Here is a 19,888-nt window from a genome sequence, read left to right on the forward strand (position 1 = left end):
TCTGAGAAAGGACTGCATGATGATCTGTGAGCGTGCCTTCTGTCAGCGACGAGATGAGCGCTGCCTTTTTGCAGATGTTCATTCTCGAGCATAATGGCGCAGGCGTTTGCTGGCAAAAAAAAAAAAAAAAAAAAAAGCGGCACATAATTGTCATGTTCCACGTGCTGTGAGAACATTTCGGCTGGAACCGTGAAATTGGAATAGCTCTGCTCTTCACTGGAGGGTGTTTTTTATTGGAGTGTGCACAATTTCATCATTAGCTGATTGATGAACCCTGAGCGTATGCATATTCGTGTGGATTTACGCTTGTGTCTACGTCTGCCATTCCATTTTGTGTTTGCACTGTCTTTACTGTAGGTAAAAGAAGCCAAGGTGACGGAGGCCAAAATCAATGAGGCTCGGGAGCACTACCGACCAGCAGCAGCACGGGCTTCCTTATTGTACTTCATAATGAACGACCTCAATAAAATCCACCCCATGTACCAGTTCTCTCTCAAGGTAGTCTCTCTATTGACCCGCCATGTTTCCTCTCTGCCTTACGGGCCCCCAGTGAGACCCCTCTTAAACTCAGTCCTCTGTTTCCTTCCCTCCTTCTTCCATTTGCTCACCATGTTTTATGCTCTTTGCCCTGCTTTTATTGTGTTTGTGGCTCCCTAATGTGGTTATGTAGAGTGTAATGTCTTTCATATTGTCAGCCAGTGAGCGCTGAGAAGAGGCAGCCTGAGATATGGTTTGCAATCACTCCAGACTCTGCAGGTAGCTGCTCTGGCCCAAGTTATTTTCCAACATAATCAAATGAAAACACATTCAGATACTATATACCTTTGACCTTGTGAATGAAATGAATATGTGCTCTTTACACCAGGTTAGAGCAAAGTGTGACTCTCTAAGTTGACAGAAAAGACACCTGAGTACTCAGAGAAGAAGATAATAGTGATTGTTATCTTTCCTTAGTAAGGTTTTGATTTACACACTCTAACTACCACTTTCCCAAAGATGAATACAGTTAGACTCGAACTTGCACATTTGGCTAGTAGTTAGATGTGTACTCTAGAAAGTGTATTATACTGTTGTAATCACAATTGAGAATGGTCACAAGTCAAATGTAATGAAATGGTTTCATGGGCTATAGAGCTACACTTTCTCTTTCAGCAGCCCATTTAAAGAACCATCTTCTAGAATTAGTGTTAGTTTAGGTGCTCACACTTCACAACAGCCCAAGTTTAAAAGATAAGTTGGGCATTGCTCTATATTGCTCTTATTATCAATAAATCCCATGAGAAGCCCAAAACCAACAATGCAATAGTCTTTCGCTCAGTACTTTCAGATCTCCCTGCCCTGCCTGTGGCACTCATCCCTAAGCCCGCTGATGTATGTGGGATTGAGTCAAAATAAACTACAGTGTGTATGTTCATGGTCATTTGTACTGCACTTTTCATTCACGGAGAATCTCAAAGTGCCACAGAGTTAAAAACATAAAGAAAATAAGAGTTGAGATGAAAAAGCCTTCCTGAATAAGAAGGTTTTTAAGCCTGTTTTAAAGGACTGGAGGGTCTGTGCTGTCATCAGATGGATAGGAAGGCTGTTCCATAAGCGTGGTCCAGCAGAGCAGAAGGCTCGATCCCCCCCATGGTGCGGAGCTTGGTACTGGGGGAGCAAGCTGCTGACAGATCTGAGGGTTCAGGTGGAGGTTTGCAGTGTGATCAGTTCTTGTAGGTAGGGAGGTGCATTGATGGGTTATGTATTATGTTATTAGGTATGTATGTATGTTTGTATGTGAGTAGCAGGACTTTGTACTGAAGGAGACAGGGCAGGGAGCCAGTGCAGTGAAAACAGAATAAGTGTTTGTGTTTTTGGTAGTGAAGGAGCATGTTACCCAGTGTAACTTTGTGGCTCTCTGGTGTGTTTTATAGTTTTCATAGTTATTGGGCAAGAAATGGCGCTATGTGGCACAGAAGAATAAGATATATCAGCATCAGTTTATTGTTGGTTTTGGTTTTTAGGTAGGATTTATTGGCAATAAGAAAAATATAGAATATCATCATTCTTACCCTTTAATTTTGTAGTCCTTTGGAAGTAGGGCAATACACCACTGTTTCTTTTATTAAAATAGTTTTTTTTCTATACCATTACTCAAAGGAGAGGATATTTTCACTGCCTGTTCTAATTGTTTGCTTCCCATTAATTTGTCTGATAAATACAGTAAGTATGTATCATAGTGATGTATCATTTAAACAGGTGTTGACAGTTTTTACAACTGGAAGGTTGATACTGCTGCTAATTTTCAATTGAGGCTGCAAAGATCTGATATTTAGTGTCAGTTTCGAATCTTCTCCATAATTTTAAAATTCATCACTTGTGTGCAAGTGATCAATGTTACTCCGATATTGTGTTCTATTATGTATGAGTGAAGACCGTAGTTTGACACTGAAATTCTTCTCTTATGACACTCATAACGTGTTCATGCATACTTGTATGAACTCAAAATGCATTTCAATCAATTATAGCTGAGGGTCTTTCCATAAGCAGCCAAAGCAGTATTGATCAGTTCATCTTTAGAACAAACTGCATCATATCCATCATGTTAGAGGTGAATGACACTGACTAAATGAAGGCCAATGTGAGCCGTGTATATCAACAATTTAAACAAGTCATATTGTTAAATGTATTAGTTTATAGTTTGATGAAACTGATTCAAGTTTTCAACAACATCTGCAGGCTTTCAGCGTGGTCTTCCAGAAAGCGGTCCTGAAGGCCGAACCGGACGAGGCTCTGAAGCAGCGGGTGTCCAACCTAATTGACAGCATCACCTCCTCAGTCTTCCAGTACACCACCAGAGGCCTGTTTGAGTGTGACAAGCTCACGTACATCGCTCAGCTCGCCTTCCAGGTAGGAAAGGGGAAAGCCGGTTTCATCTTCTGCATGGTTTGTTTCGAGAACAAGCTCGCCATTGAACCGGTCGCTCCTGAGACCAGCAGCCCTGTTTGGATCTAATCAAGTGGAAAGGAAATGTGTGTGTTTGTGCTGAAAACACAACATTTCAAAGTCCTTCCTGTTTTGTCGTGTCTCCAGATCCTGCTGATGAATAAAGAAATAAACCCTGCAGAGCTCGATTTTCTTCTGAGATACCCTGTCCAACCAGGTGTAACATCACCAGTGGATTTCCTATCCAACCACTCCTGGGGAGGGATCAAGGTATGGAGAGAGGCAGAGACGGTTGTATTGTTGTCACTACTGAAATTGAGTGACAACAGAGAGTAGCAGAATTCTTTGTCGTCACATGCAAATGGGTACAAACAGTGCATGATCAAACCAGAAACTGCTGATACTGGAAGCTTGATGTGATGTCAGATATCAAGGACAAATGTTTTCTGCTTCTCAAACTGTGAACATTTGATGCTTTTTATATTAATCTAAATAGAATGTCTTAATAAAGCAAAGTCTGCAAGCTAGATCAGACAGTCAGCATGAGTCTACCACTACACCCACACGCTATACTCTACTTATTACAACATATATCCAACACACCCTTTTCAACATGGTGTTGTACTTTAGTTATCAGTGCTGTGCCATGCCTGTTGTCACATCACTCACCCGAAAGTTATCAGTTGCTGCTACTGCCGCTGTTGTTCATACAGCCTCCATCTCCACCCCAACATCCACCTGTATGCTCTGAATCTACCTTCCCTTAGGGGGGGGGGGGAAGTTATTATCCTCACCCCCCCACCCACTTCCTATTGTGCTGACCTTGGGGCTTCGTTTTGGGGAGTGACAAAGTCAGAGCCTAGATGTGAAGTATCAGTGCTGTACATATTCTACATTCACATAATAATCCATTCAATGTGAGTTAGCACCCCCAGGTGGGACGTTATTACTGTCGCTCCCTGTTGTCCTGAGTTTTGTGCTTCTTTTTGGAGAGTGACAAGGTCAGAGCCCAGATGTAAAGTATCAGTGCTGTACATACTGTGTTCTCCATTTACATAATAATCCATGCAGTGTGAGTTAGCTGACTGAGATACTGGTGTGACTATAAACGCACGTTATTTCCTCGCCAAAATATCACAGAAACTTTGCAATTTCGTTACAAGATCAGTAAAAAAAATCGCATACTTATGCAAACATACCGTCCCAAAATAGTACATTCTCTCATAAAGACTCCCGTTGAGATTCATACAGATGTATTAAAAAGATGTATGATGAGAGAATTAACTGGAAGATCAGCCCCATTTTTAAAATCCCACCACGGATGCTGCTTTATGTTGAAATCTTGAAAAATAGTCTCCAGCAGTACAAAATTTAATTGACTGCTATGTCTTTCCAAACAAAGTTTTCCTCCAGGCCTGTCATATTTGAGAGGCATGAGTGAAATCCACAATTTCCATAAAGTTATTTTAGCACTTAGCTGCTTTACACAGCGTTTGGAGTTGCTTCCTATGATGCAATTTGTGCCGCCGAGTCTCCCAGCAACAACTCCGCATTAAAGTGAAAACATACTTAAAGAGGCGGCAGCATAATTGAAGTCTGTTTTCTTCGTTTCACCCAAACCTCCAGTCTTGACAGCATGTGATCCTCTGGGGCCCTGCTTTACTCTGTGACCCCGTTACGCTTCAGCATTGGAGGGCACTAGAACGAACTCCACACACCCGTAGCTTCTCTTAAAGAACAGACGTCTGGCAGTGCAGCCCTGTGGACGTCAAGCAGCAGAGGTTCTCTCTCTTGTCAGATCAGTTTAGCGGCAAACTAAACCCTAACGGCAGCATGTTTTTCTAGCCTCTCATGCTCATGAATTTTTCAATCTGTACCGCCTAGAATATTAACTTAACCTAAACCCCTCTGAGAGTTTGGAGACGGCCTTTCCTCAACTGCACTAAACCTACTGTGGATATTTAAGGCTCTACTAATCAAATTCTGTCACTTGATTTTCTTATCGCAGTTGGAAACATAATCAGTTGGAGAGCTTTAAAGCAGGATAAGATCCTCTGATTGCTTGGCCCTCTTGATGATATTAGCAGAGCAGGAATCCCTTGAGACCCAGTGTATCCTCCCCTCACAGGGGCTGAGAGGTTGCCAACTGACTGTGATAATTAAACAAACCGAGTTGAAGTGACTTCATCTCACTCTGCCATTTGCTCCATGCCAACTAGCGAGCAGTAGAAGAACAGGTCTAATTGATTCACATGGATATTTTTTTTCCCCGTAACATTTTAAAATCTAAATGTCTGCTGTAGGAATATTTCAAGGTCCTCGTCATAGTGCGGACAGCAGACAGCGTACACACTGCATGTGTCTGTATACCTGCTTGTCAGGGGAGTGTACCTGCTCGAGGCTGCACTGCGTGACACTGCTGGTCTCCACAGATGAGATAAGGTGTCTGTCAGCCGGGGCATCACGATGAATCTCCTACTGGTTCTGCAGAGGATGCATATTCAGTCCTCCCCTACCCCCCGTCCCGTTATGAAAGAGATCGCGTTTGCTCAGCATTTCCTTTTGAATAAATATTATTTATATAGGCATGAGGAAAGATAAGCACTCCTGTCTGTTTTTTTTTTCCCCCCACAACTTTTGCAAACAAAGTTAGTCATTTTGCTGTGTATTGTGAAATGTTTCTGAAGTGGTCAAAACCTTTAATGTGCATCACTGATCGGAGAGTAGCAGCACTTTAAAACATATAGTGGCTTTTCTCTACTTTTCTTCCCCCAACCACCAGTCTCTGTGCTCCATGGAAGAGTTCAGGAACCTGGACCGAGACATCGAGGGCTCTGCCAAACGCTGGAAGAAGTTTGTAGAGTCGGAGTGTCCAGAAAAAGAGAAATTCCCACAGGAATGGAAGAACAAAACCTCACTCCAGAGGCTGTGCATGATGAGGGCCCTGAGGCCTGACCGCATGACGTATGCTGTCAGGTGAGAGCTGGAATCATCATTTGCCCTTTGCTCTGTGATCTGTGAAGGATCTTACTGACCTGTTGTTTGGTGAAAGGGTAAAAGTTAAACAGCTTAACCTTTGGCTTATAGTTTGAGTTGACAGGGCACCTGTGCTCACCACTGACTGCCTCTGTGTTTGTCTGTTGCCCAAAAGTAGCTTCAATTACATGGCTTTGCAGATACAGTCAATGAGCCTCAATTATTGAAGACGACAGTAGGAAAAAAAGCCCTCACCCTCTGTCAAGCAATGTCAGTGAATTCAACTGAGACCACATTCTCACTTGGCATTAACATGCAATCTTAATCCACATATTTTATCTACATTTTGAAAAAACACATTTTAATGTATCCACAACACATTGCAATCAGAATGCAAGCAGATCAGATCTTTACAAGCTGTAAATGACATCTGTACAATCTTACAATCAATATTTCTGTATTAACAATGGAAAAAATTACTATGTGAAATGTGACTCACGTCAATCCTAGTGACTAACCCACAGACATCATCATCTGACTCTGCTCTACTGAGTGTCTGAACACCTCTCAGCTCATTATTTTGGTTTACTTTACTGTTTTGGTTTAGACTTACCACTCCCATCAACTTAAATTGTTTTCAGCTAAAAAGTTCTGATGTACCCACCCAACCACTACACACTAATTGCCCAGCACCAAAAAAGTAGAGACAGAGTTGGTGACTACCTGGTAAACTTGGGAATAATTCAGCAGCTAAACAGTCAGATGTTTCCCTCGGGAGTTGCTATAGACCAAAAACAGAGCTAAAAGTAGAGTGAATATTGGACTTACATTCACCAAGTGACCAGAAACATGACTGTGATGAAATGCTATTGTTGCTCTGTGTCTGCTGGATTTGTAAAAATGCACATTCACCCTGCCAACTTTATGAAGTGATAAAATGTCAATGTTTTGTTCACAACCTGTTGCCCCCAAGTGACCAAAAGTTGATCTTTTCCTGAGACTCTCAAGGGGGCTCTACAATGTGCAAGACATGACTGATGGGGCTTTTGCATTTTCACCTGGTATTAATAAGCATTCTCTTTATCTGCAATATGCAAATTAGAAAGGCTGAGCTGGTGGACAAAACAGTTGGTGCCAGGTTAGGGGAAGTGATTTTAATCTATTTATGTAATCCTTAATTTAAACAGGTACTCTCGTTTTTCAAGAGAAACCTATGTACAAAAATAAACATACATAGACAGAAGCACAGGTATTTCACAGACGCACATTATACATTTTTCACAATTAAGAAAAGCAATTACAAGGGTAATTGTAAGTACATAAGTACAACCTTTTAAAAATGTTCAAGTGAAATAAGAGAATGTAACTTCATATTTTTCGGAGCTCATTCCACTTGTATGCAGCATAGTATTTAAAACCACTTTTTCCAAGGTCAGTATGAACAAGAGGTACAGCTAATGTTAAAATGCCCTGAGACTTGACATTGTACTGTATTTAAATGTAACCAGAGAGCAGAGATAACTAGGCTGTTTTTGCAGTAGAGCCTCAGGCTGGGCGATTAAGCAAATTTTATTTTCAATTACGATTTTGGTTTCCAACGATTATGAAAACAAGATAATTGAGATAAATCGATTATTGTGCTGCATTCCGTTTCTCAACGATGCTCTCATTTTGCCTCGTGTTATAAATCCAGCGCATCGTGTGTCAAAGCAGCTGGACAGCGCATTAAGAGACAGACAGGCAGAGCGGAGCTCTTCCTCACAGTACAAATATGTCTGAATTTAACAGTCAAATGTTCTGTGGTAGAAACTGACTTATTGATACATCTACAGGCTACTTGGTTTTAGTTTCATTCAGACTTGGGATGCTATTATTTCACATACGAGGACGCTTTGCTCCGTGTAATGATCTCTTCTTTCATCCAGCCGCTCAGTGCCGTGCTTTCTCTGTCTGCAGTCTGTTATTGTGCACATGCTTATTTGTTAAACACTGATTAGAAACCTGGTTACGTGTACACATTCCAGAGAAATCGGTGTTCTTCAGGGAGTAAAATCTGCCTGTGGAAACCAGGTTTCTCTAATCCCATACTCTCAATACAGACAGCAGGTTTCTTGTTTACATGACAATTAAGAAATCAGCTTTCTGGAGAAACCGACTTTAGCCTGGTTACTCAAGTGCAAGTAAACACACTGCAGGATAATACAAGTCAATGATTTCTACCAAACTTCTTGCTTCTCAAAGTACCATGATGGATGATCGTTTTAGTATTGATCATTCTCCACTCAACAGGCATCTTAACAATCACTACAGTTTTCAGTAGGTTGTAAAAGTGCACTACAACATAGTTGATCTTATTTATTTTGATTTATTATTTTTATATTATTAAAATATATATTTATATTTTATTTATTTTATTTATTTATCTATTTTTTTACATTCATTTTTGAAATTTGCGTTTCAGTTTAATTATATTTAAAATTCAAGGGAATCCACTGTTAGAAAGACAAGTTTTTAAAGCCAGAATTTAAAACAAGCTTATGCTTGATGACAAAGGTCTGAAATGTATCAGAAGTAGACTGTAGATTTGCAATGGCCAGATTAAGAGAAGAGCCAGTGGCATATAAAATAGTGTCATCTGCATAAAACGTTACAATTTGGGGTGACAGTGATGATATTGTTTATATATATATGGTGAATAAATGTACTTGTGGTACACCTATACTAACATTAAGGGGACTAGACTTGGAACCGTTGGAAACTACTGCCTGAGTTTTATCTGAGAGATGGCCGTAAAACCATTTAATGTTTGTTCATCTGCTCTAATCGAGCATAGTTTTGGAGTGCAGGACAGCGTTGATGATTGTCCAAGGCTTCAATAATATTGTTAAGTGCACATAATGCAGCTGTTGTTGTGCTATGACTTGATCTAAATCCTGACTGCTCAGGCTGTAATATGTTTTTGACTCTAGAAATAGTTTTAGTTGAGAATTTACTAGGGACTAGGGAAGGTTTTTGCTAAGCAGCACAATTTTGAGACCGGATGGTAGTTATTTAAGGCAATAGGATCACTACCTTTATGTAATGTGATAACCAGTGCAGATTTCCAGATTTTCAGAATTTTACCTGATGTCAATGATAAATGAAAAATGTGAGCTAGAGGTGCTGCAATTAAATCAGCACTGAGGCGAAAAAGTGAAGTATCTAAACTATCTTCACCATTAGAATTCTTAGGGTTTAAAATAAATGACCAGTTTACTGTACACCTCACCTTGGCTTACTGATAAAAAAGAAAATTTATTGCCAGAGTGGAGAATATTTGGTGAAGAACCTGCTGATGGAAAACCAGCATTTAAGGTAGTAGTGGTGAACTGTTTGTTAAACATATTGCCAGGTGAAATTAAATGATTTAAGACTTCACACATATCTGATTTGTTTGTTATAATTTGATTTTCAAAGCAGATTTTAGGGGGAAGCGAGGCAGGGGAATTATTTTTCAAGGATTTGATCATTTTCCAAAATTTACTTGCATTTCCAGAGGTATTTGCAAATGAGCACAAGTAGAAGTCAGATTTGGCTTTTCTAATAAGTCCGAGACAGTTATTCCATTGGTGCCTGAAATTCTGCCAGTCAGTTGGATGATTGGTTGTTTTGGCTGCCTTCCAAACAGCATCTCTGACAATAAGAGCTTTGGAAATGTTTGGAGAGAACCAGAGATTAGAGTGGTGTTTTACTCTAAAATTTTTATAGGGAGCATGTTTATTAAGTGCATTGTTAAAAGTTTTGCTGAAATGATTAAAAGCTAGGTTGGAGTTGGAAATGTTTTTAATTTTTTCAAGGTCAGAGTGATACAAATCAATTTTGATTTTGCTGATTAAAATGTTTTAAAAATTCATTTTCTTTATTATGTAAGGATTGGTGTTAGTCTAGAAGTTTTGAGTATTTCTAATACATGCAACCAGGCAATGGTTGCTGATGTCTTGAGCAAAAACTGCAGTAGTGGGGTAATTAAGTGGATTGTTTGCTAATATAAGATCTATCATGGTTGATTTAAAAGGATTTGATTTGTTTGGTCATTTAGGACTAGAAATTAACTGATGTAGATTAAGCACTAAGCAAAGTTCTTGTAGTCTGGCAGAGTTTTTTGAGAATCTTAATTAAGATCACCCAAAATCACTAGCTCAGAATTAACATGTGATGACATTAATTTAGCAATTACTTCCAGGGCCTCACAATTTGTGGATGGGGGGCGGTAGATTCCGATAAAACTGTAAAATGGTCACTACCTCTAGGGCAGATGTCCAGAACAATATATTCAAAACTCTTTTGTAGTGTGACAGCAGCAACATGACAAGCCGATAAAAAGTCTTCAGCATAAATCGATACTGCACTTCCTTTTGATTTTCTGTCAATGCGAAAGATACTGTAACCATCCAAAGGTATTTCCAAATCTGAAACTCTCTGAGTAAGCCAAGTTTCAGTGAGGACAAAGATGTCAGGGCAGCATTCGTTTACCAGGGTGTGAAAAAGTTCATTCAAGTAGAAGACTCTTAATATTTAAGTGTAATCGCCCAAGACCTTCCCATAATTTGAAATCATGCAGAGACGTCATTTCAGTAGAGGTGGTTGTGAAAGGGATGCATGACATCTCAGGAGGCTGAGTATTGACCTTCACAAGATTATTTAAAGGAGCAGTGTGTAAGATTTAGTGGCATCTAATGGTGAGGTTGCAGATTGCAGCCAACTGAATAACCCCTCCCTTTCCAAGTGTGTAGGAGAACCTAGGAAACTCGCAAAAAACGCAAAAGACCCTCTCTAGGGCCAGTGTTTGGTTTGTCCATTTTGGGCTACTGTAGAAACATGGCGGTGCAACATGGCAGGCTCTGTGGAAGGGAGCCCACGACCTATGTAGATATAAAGGGTTCATTCTAAGGTAACAAAAACACTATTCTTATTTTCAGGTGATTACACACTATTTAATACATGAATATTATATTCCATTTCTGTCAAGGCCATTCCACTAGATGCCACTAAACTCTACACACTGCACCTTTCAAACAGAACCATTTGGTCTAAAAAAGCGAGACAGTTACTACATTTGCATTTATGTATTAATCATATGAATTAAAATACTGATAATTGCTGAAATCATTACAATCTGAAACAGACAAGCAACTAGGCCTACTAATTGGTATGCTATTGCTATTTTCGACGATAGAGGCACCATCATGACAGAGTGTCTGTACCTGTAGAGGGTGTTGGAGGTAAAGGGGGCTCTGGGCAGAGAGGAAATTACCACATTAGAGTCTAAAGCAGCACAGGTGTTTTCAGGGTTCAGCCATACTGAGACTGCATGGAGATTGTTTGCCATTAACATCTGTGAGCCATAGTGGTTTGGGTACAGTCCACTCACAACGTGTGGCAAAAAACATGCAACATTACCAGAAAAGATTAAAATTATCTGTAAAAGAGAGTCCATGTGAGGGGAACTGTGACTGAAGCCATGTATGCAGACTAAGGAGTCTGGCGAACCGATGCCAACACATGTGCAATCGATCAATAATAGCAGCTTGACCTGGTTTACTGGTGATGTGGTTGGCCAAGCTAGCAGCAATGCTTGCTAGCAAGCTCCCCCACTAGTACTGATTACAGTCTTGCAGTATGGATAATGTAAGCCTAGTTAGCAAGGCCACCATCGCCTTGCACACTGTAGTGGTTCCTTGAAAGTATTGCATTGCTTCCCTTAACCTGGCACCAACAGGTTCGTCCAATACCTCTGCCTACCTCATTTGCATATTGCAGATAATGAGAATGCTTATTAATAGTAATAACAGGTGTGGAAATGATGACAAATCTAAAGAGCCTATTGCATAATGTGATATAGGCTTCTTGCCTTGACTCATGCAACTCACCTGTATATTTGTGGAATGAGTTATACATAATTGAAGCTATGTATTAATCTTATCAAAAACAACTGTGTCTGCTGGTAAAATCATTTAAGCTTTTGAAATTAAGTTTTAAGATGCTGTAATTTTGAAATTATCCAGCAAAACAACATTTATGTGAGCTTTGTATCTTCAAATATTCTGCCAGCAAATATGTTAAATGATGAATATTTTTGTTCAAAAAGAACCAACAAGCCCAATCTATACAGTATGTGTAATGTCTCTATTTATATGAGTGAAGGTTTAGGCTGGGCCTATGGCAAGCAAATCATGATGTTTGAAAAACCAAAGCAATTAATCTAGAGAGGTTGAAAAGAGCTGCTGACATGCAGACGTGACTAGAGTTAAGGTTTTTGTATAAGCAGCTGTCTATATCATGCACTGTACTACAGAAGATTCCAATTTTTCAAGTTGTTCAGCTTGTCCGTCAAAGATAATAAAAAGTGTTGAGGAGAACTGAGTCATACTCTCCCCGCAGAGACTTTGTAGAGGAGAAACTGGGGAGCAAGTACGTGATTGGCAGATCACTGGACTTTGCCGTCTCCTTTGAAGAGTCGGGTCCAGCTACGCCCATGTTCTTCATCCTCTCTCCTGGAGTTGACCCTTTGAAGGATGTGGAGAAACATGGTAATACTCTCACTTGTTTTATCTTTAATAAGCCATAAAATTCAGCCTCAGTGTGTTCTGGGCTTTTATCAGAGCATATATATTGCCAATTTATATGTCATTTCTTTATGTTGTGGGAATGTGGGATTTTTCCATGGAATAGCCTATTGAAGTTAAGTACATACCTGCATGCATGATTTCCACTTTGATTCCTACTGCATGGAATTATCAGTCAGAACAGCAGTCATCCCAACACATCTGCTGTGTGTCTCTGCTGTGATATCATCACCGGCAGTGCACAACAGGCTCTGGGTAGATTGAAGGCATTATACTAAAGGTCACAAATATATGAGAAGACACCACTGGTGTATTAGGGGCAGCAGAAAGTAAATGTCATTGGTTTAGAGTTACTTTACATTCCTGTATGAATAATGTGGATCGTGGCAGGACGCGCCGTTTTGATTTTTACCAAAATATGCCCTAAGTCGGAGCTTTTGTACTGACCTGGAACGGAGCACCATCACAGCCTGCCACTCTTGAATCTGCTGCCAAATAATTCAGTCTGTGGGTATTTGATGTCAGCTCTATGAAATATTCAGATTGCAGGGATTGTATCAGTTTACTGGAACAAAGAGATTTCAACAGTGTTTCTACTGTAACCAAGTCTCCCATACATTTTCAAATTTCAAGTAATTCATTATGTTGATTAATGTATTATTTTTGTTTTATTTGACTTTCTTGAGTTTTTGCCTAAAAGTCACTCTTAAACAAACTAATCCATGCCATCGATTCATTTAAACATGACACACAGGTACAACTGTTGTTACCCAGAATACACAGTATCTTACTAGTATTTATGGGTATTTAAGATGCCTCTTTTTTTTTGGGTCCTAGGCAGCACCAAGAGGTTAAATCAGCTATAGATCTTCCACAGACACACCTTTGACCCCCATGTGAAATCCACCATCCTCTCATAATATGATAAGAGGGAGACCTCCTACTGGAACTGCCTGTAAGGGGTGTGATTATTGATAATCAACACCCTCACTCAGAGCATAGTCAATCACATCAAAGCTAAAAGTAACTGATCGCTGTTGCTGTAGAGAAAGCGTGGTGATGGAGTAGCAGCAGCCACATTACTTCAAACCAGAGAGAAGTGCTTTTCCATTATAGCTGTGACTGTTGGGTTTCTCATTGTTATTAGTCTTCAATTAGACTTTCATTAGATTGACGATGTGATTTTGTGTGCTCTGCAGGGGACTAATATCCCTGAGACAAAACCTCACTATCTGCCCAGTTGCAGGTTGGAGTTTTAATGAAACAGACTGCAATAATTGTATTGTTTGAGTTGAATCTCAGTGGGCAGACTCAATGTGGGCAGGTAAGGTTGAAGCGATTGACCTTCTGCTGAGATTAACGTGTTTAATGTCTTACTGAGAGTTAGGTGAGAAGATCAATATCAGTTTCATGTCTGTGTTCAATACAATGGTTGCTCCTTCACTAGAGGTGGAAATTTAGCTGATTTCAATCGTTTTGTTCAGTTCCGTTTTAAGAATTAGAATCACAGACTTTGTAGGTTGTTCTTTTCTAGGACAAGTGATCACATCACTGTTCAAACACATCAGTACATTCTGTACATCAACAAGTGGTTCCATCATTGTTCGTAACACCATGATGTTGTGGCACTGTTTCATGCTGTTTTAGGTCAGGAGTAATTTCAGTATGTTGCTGCTTAGAGCAATTTTAATTTCCGTCAGTACAAATCTAAGCCCATGAAAGCACTGTTCATGAGGACAATAGCTCAGCAACCACCTATCTGCAGCAGAGTTATCACACCATGATTGTTTCTGTGGCTTTTGCTGTCTTTCATTGAGATTTGAACCAGAAAGTAACATATAGTATATATCATGCTGTCAAAAAGGTAACTGACCCCTCAGTGACACAGTATACTCAGTAAACCTGGAGATTCACTGACTACCTTTTTAAGTTGTCATTCTCTGGCCAACTTGGCTGAGAGCAAGCACTTTAGAGACTCCCTCAAAGTTCTGTGGTGAGGCTGCTGAGTTTGTGCACTTCCCCAACGGAACAAAACCCAATTTTCTCTTATTGGTTGTGAGTTTGCGAACTAGCTAACATGACATAAAAGACAAATAAGACCTGCTAGAAAACATATCTCCTACCTCAGGCTAGCTTAGGGTAACCATATTTTCAACCTCGCAAACCATTACCCTTAAGTGTACTGCAGTTTTCAAAGATGAAAATGTCAAAACGTTAAATCACAATTACACACACAAAAACTGAGAAAGAGCCTTTAAAGAAAGCTACCTCTAAGAAGATTGCCAGGTACTTTATGCTTTGCAGTCATTCTTATTAGACTTTCTTTTCTGGAGCTCTCAGCTCTCAGGGAAACCACTGTTTATGTTTGACTGTCTTAATATGATCTTTTATATCGACATGTCAACCATGCACAACGAAAAATGTACTCTTGCAGTGTGGGCAGAACGCTGCATTTTTGTTGGTACTTTACAAAGGAAGTAGTAAGCCTCCTGGAGATCTTTAGGAAAGACCGACTCTCTCCTCAGCATGATAGCTAACTGCTAGCATGCTGACAGGTTCTGTCAGACAGAGCCACAAGCGACATAGGCTGCAACAGCCTTGACAACGACACATTGATTGACACACATACATACAAATCAGCGTTGAATTCAGACGTGTGGTGTATTTATGTTTTTTAAATTGGGTTATATAGTGGGACAGAACATGATAAACGTCTATGTAAGTGCTGAAAACAAGTATAATATTAGTTATTATATAAGTTATAAGTTATTTTAATTGTAGTGAAAACCAGGACAATTTAGTAGTGAATGTTGAAAACTGGGACATTTTAGCGTTTTACAGATATTTGTTGGGACTCGGGGAAACCCAGCTTGAAACCAGGACATCCAGGACAAACCAGGATGTCTGTTCACCGTAGGCTAGCTGTTTCCTGCTGCCTATAGACTTTGTACTAAGCTAGGCTAAACATGAGCTACCTCTCTATTGAATCCACAGACATAGCCAACTTTCTCACTACAAAATAAGGGACAAAAGGTAGCTTGGCAGTGGTGCCAGTGGTGCCACTGTTATTGAACTGGAAAGGCAAAAAATGTGTATAATCCATTTAGTCTACAGCTCAAATTAGACTAATAGCTCTAATAATTAGAAACTTATGGGGAAACTGAACCTAATATAGCAATTAACTTTGCTGTCTAACCCTTGCCACCCAAACTAAAAACACAGAATTAAACTTTTTTTTTTTCGTTCAGTTTAATTTTTTCTGCAAGATCATAATAATCCTAGCACAGATGATATACAGAAAAAGAATACATATGCTGCCAATATAATTGTAGGCTACGATAATATTCTTTTTTTAAAGGTGGTTGGGCTCATCATAAAATCTATTTGGACAAATATAAGCCTATCAATCAACATATAAAACTACATAATAAACATAGTAAATAAAATGCAAATCATAAAACCACAGAACTATGATACACCTGTTACTCATGCCACTCATCAGTAATGCACTCAGCAATCACCTACTCAACGTTATTTTAGCCTCGGTGAATAAACCTCAAAATACATGATCAAAGAAATCACGATTTGGACCTTTACAGCTAAAAAACATATTTCAAATGCAAAAGAGGAAGGGGCATGACTCACCTAGTGTACTTTTTCCATGGATATGTTTTGCTGCTCTTGACTGATTCAAGCAGTCCTTTGTCCCTTTGCACAGCCAGAGAGAAGTCCTTACATGACAAGTCACAGTTCACAGATATTTGAAGTTCATTTTTGATCAGCTCTATTTTGCATCTGTTTCTTGAATCTGACAATTCAATGGTCATCAGAGAGAAAATCCATCCTACAAAGGCATTTGAGTCTGGCACACTGAGGACAAATGAAACATCCTGAACATGATCAAGTTGGATTTCCCTATGTTTTGGAAAACTGCCACTTCTCACTGGTGGATTTTGTGGTATCCTGTCTGGCTTTCTGGATATTCTCCCAGCTAGCACAAAACTCTTCATAGAGTTGGTCCATACTGACTGTATCTGTCATTTTGAGGGCAGCCACCACCTTCTCCAGGTCAGTGAAGGAGAACTCCTCATGTAGGCCAGTTACATTTTCTGATGAGAAATCAAACCACTTGTCAATGTGTTATAGAGTCAAAGAACTTCACAAAGTCCTGTTGCTGCTTGGACCTTTGTGCTGACACTTGTTTGTCCATCAGCTGCTTGGTCTGGTGTCCAAAAAAGCTGTCCTGTTTCTGCTGAAGCATCTTCATTTTGAACTTTCGGACCTCCTCATAAACATCTATGATGCAGATGCTTTAGTTCCTCCAGCTTTTTTATGAGTTTGTCAAAAACACACCCCACACTGTGGAAAAAGCAGATAAATCTCAGCAGCTCATTGTGTCAAATCATCTCCAAAAATCCTCTTCAGTGCCACAGGACAGGTCTCCCCAGTGGACCTGAAGTATGTAGTAAGAGCTGGCCAGCTTTGCAGGAGACGATCAACAGCTGGTTGAAGAGAAAGCCATTGTGTGCAAACTTGACGCAGAATTTCACTCCACTCATTGTCAGCAAAGGCAAAAAATGTACGTTCCTCTCTTCTGGAAGCAGATACTGAGAAGTGGCTGGAGATCTTTAGAACAGTTGACTTAATATCCACTGACAGCTGATCGCAGAGCTTTCTGAACAGAGTTGTGTTTTCCAAAGTTGACATTGACATTTTCTGCTGCATAGGCTGTGATGTGTCTAATATCCAGTTCATGCTTTTCCGGACAGTCCATCAGAGCTTGATGTATGCCATTTGTTTCATCACTGTCTTCATAAAGTCAAGTAACTTACACTGCACTCCATCAGACACAGAGAAATATCTCACACACACTGGAAACATTTTTCTATTTCCCTTGTTTGAGGCATCGGATGCAACAGAGAAATGCGTGGGCTCACCTTTGGTCGGGCACAGATCATCCAAAATATCTCACACAGTCTTTGGTCCTCAAACATTCATTGTGATCATCTCAGCTTTCGTTCTTCTCAAGTGCGTCTTCACAACATTTGGGTCATGAAACAGCTACGTTGAGTTTAACAAGTCGGTCGGTGCTGTTGCAGCTGATTCCATGTTTAAATATATGGTACACATAGGAGGCTTCACTTGCTGCAATTTTGTCATTGTCACACAGATGTCACAAAGAATGCACTGATATTGCTTACTCCTTTAGCTAGTGTGGCTTTCTTGTGCATTTCTGTGGAAGCATGCTGAGTTAGGCAATTCTTCCATGGCCAATTTAGAATTCCCAACGGCATAAAGTACAGAAGCCTCTTGTCCAGTCACTGCTGACGGGCTTAACCCACGTCTTTTTTGCTCCCCATTGTTTGTTGTAGCTGCACAGTCTTTTCTTTTTTGCAGGTTTATCCATACTTGCACATGCCAAACCGAACAAACAACTCCAGACATTACTGAAACTTTTTTTTGTTTGTTTTGAAGGAATTGATGCATTACATACGTAGATGTGCATGAGGACACGTGTGATTGGACGACAGATCTCGCCCGTGACATGATCAGCACATGATCTGCTACAACTGTATATCCATATCAGATCTAGGATCTGTAAGAGTGCCCTCTGGTGATTACAAAGTAGAGTAGCAGTCAATAAACAGGACAAAGGAGGTCCCGTATGGGACAAACCTATTAAATCCAAAACCAACAATTGATCCTACTAACACGCAGCATCAGATCAGAGCTCCATTGCTGTTAACTGTAGCACTGGGTGACATGTTCCTTCATTACCATGATCTCACACACAAACAGTAGTTTATTTTGACTCATGCTGGCTGAAATCTAGAGTGCCTAGCTGGTTTAGGAAATGACTGAGCCTTTAAAAAAATAAACTACAGTTTATATTTATGACCTGTTTTTAAATAATTTAGTTTTCAGTAAGAGGAATGTAGACTTGGAGCTGATTGCCACAGACACAGTAGTGAAATCAGAAAGTATTGTGAGACTAACACACGTTGGTTTTGGTTTTACAAGATAATAAAGCCAAACCAGGCCTTTGAGTTCAACAATAAATAAGAAATGTATTTTTGTTTGAAATGTTACCTCTGTGTTTTCTTTCAGGGAAGAAGCTGGGTTACACATTTGACAACAAGAATTTCCACAATGTGTCTCTGGGTCAGGGTCAGGAGGTTGTAGCTGAACAAGCCCTCCATTTGGCAGCTAAAAATGGCCATTGGGTCATACTGCAGGTATAGTATGACTATGCACATGTGCACATACTGCACAGACACAAACAAACATCTGGTTGTGGTATTGAATATAATACACAAGAAATACTGTTGTGCATTTTACCCTCATCATGTAAATCCTCACAAATGTAGTCTCATTCACAGTGAGCCCTCACTCCACCTAAATACTTTACATGAGAATGTTTCGACCATCATATTGGGTAAATCCAATTATATTGCGGGCTGTTTGAACAGTTATACAAAATGTATAAAATGACACTTCAGTAAGGTTGTTTAAACATTCTGGATCTCACTGTGAACCCCATCCACCTCGCACGAAAGCTACCGAATCATTAAAAAATAGATGTACAATAAAAGGTGACATACAGACAAAAAAACCCCACTCATATCTAAATTTATCTAAAACACATTTTACAAAATGAATACAGGGTTCATTTATGTCAAGGATTTTCTATTCTGGAGTGGTTTTAGGTGGCATTTCCTTTATCTGTGCATGTTTTGAATGAGGTGTATTATCACATTGTTTTTCATTGCATACTCGATGGGGTGTTTGCTTTCCTTGCAGGTCTGCACGGAAAAGTGAATTTAATTTTCTGCAGAAATTTCCTTACTGAAAGGGCTGCGGCATTATACAGTACAATATCTACAGCCACGGTGTCTGTTCTCCTCTTATCTGGAGGGCAAGGCTGGCGTTTGCATTTTAAGTGGAAACCTTGGTGGAATTCTAATGGGAAGTATCGACAGATATGAACCGCAGACCGGGCACTGCGTGACACCCTTTTCTTTTAATTCTCACAGCTGGTAGAAATAAAATTAAAAAAAAAAAAAAACATAAGATTGGGATGCCATCACTCTCCACTCCAGACGTAGGATAGCACAGACAAGCAGTTGTTTAATTACCTTTGCATAAGAATCCAGATCGATAGGCTTAAAAAGGCCTTGTCCCCCTGGCAACAAACCTCCCACTCGCTTTATCATCGGCTGTCTGTTTGTCTGCCCGCTGAGAGCCACCCCCGTGGCACTGGCCGGGAGGGAGATAAAGCGGAGGGGGGCGGGGGGGAGGTGTCATATTCTCATCTCTCTGTTTTTACTAACAGTATCTTCTGCTCATATAACGCTCCATCTTCTCTGTTCTATTTCGTTTCC

General features: G+C 40.0%; 1 protein-coding gene across 7 annotated transcripts in view; it reads left to right on the forward strand.

Annotated features, from left to right (window-relative positions):
- The window catches only part of dnah9 (dynein, axonemal, heavy chain 9), a 178,652-nt gene that overhangs the window by 110,246 nt on the left and 48,518 nt on the right, over positions 1-19,888 (forward strand). For all 7 annotated transcript variants that reach the window (XR_010924965.1, XM_067576794.1, XM_067576793.1 and 4 more), the window contains 6 exons: positions 358-498; positions 2,719-2,889; positions 3,073-3,195; positions 5,708-5,901; positions 12,322-12,470; positions 18,615-18,742. Coding sequence is in view for 6 of the 7 variants with exons in the window: in XM_067576794.1 (XP_067432895.1) it covers positions 358-498; positions 2,719-2,889; positions 3,073-3,195; positions 5,708-5,901; positions 12,322-12,470; positions 18,615-18,742 (906 nt within the window). In the remaining variant the exon portion in view is untranslated. The remainder of the gene's footprint in view (positions 1-357; positions 499-2,718; positions 2,890-3,072; positions 3,196-5,707; positions 5,902-12,321; positions 12,471-18,614; positions 18,743-19,888) is intronic.

Source organism: Thunnus thynnus, chromosome 20 (assembly GCF_963924715.1).
Source record: "Thunnus thynnus chromosome 20, fThuThy2.1, whole genome shotgun sequence".
Classification (NCBI taxonomy): Eukaryota; Metazoa; Chordata; class Actinopteri; order Scombriformes; family Scombridae; genus Thunnus; species Thunnus thynnus.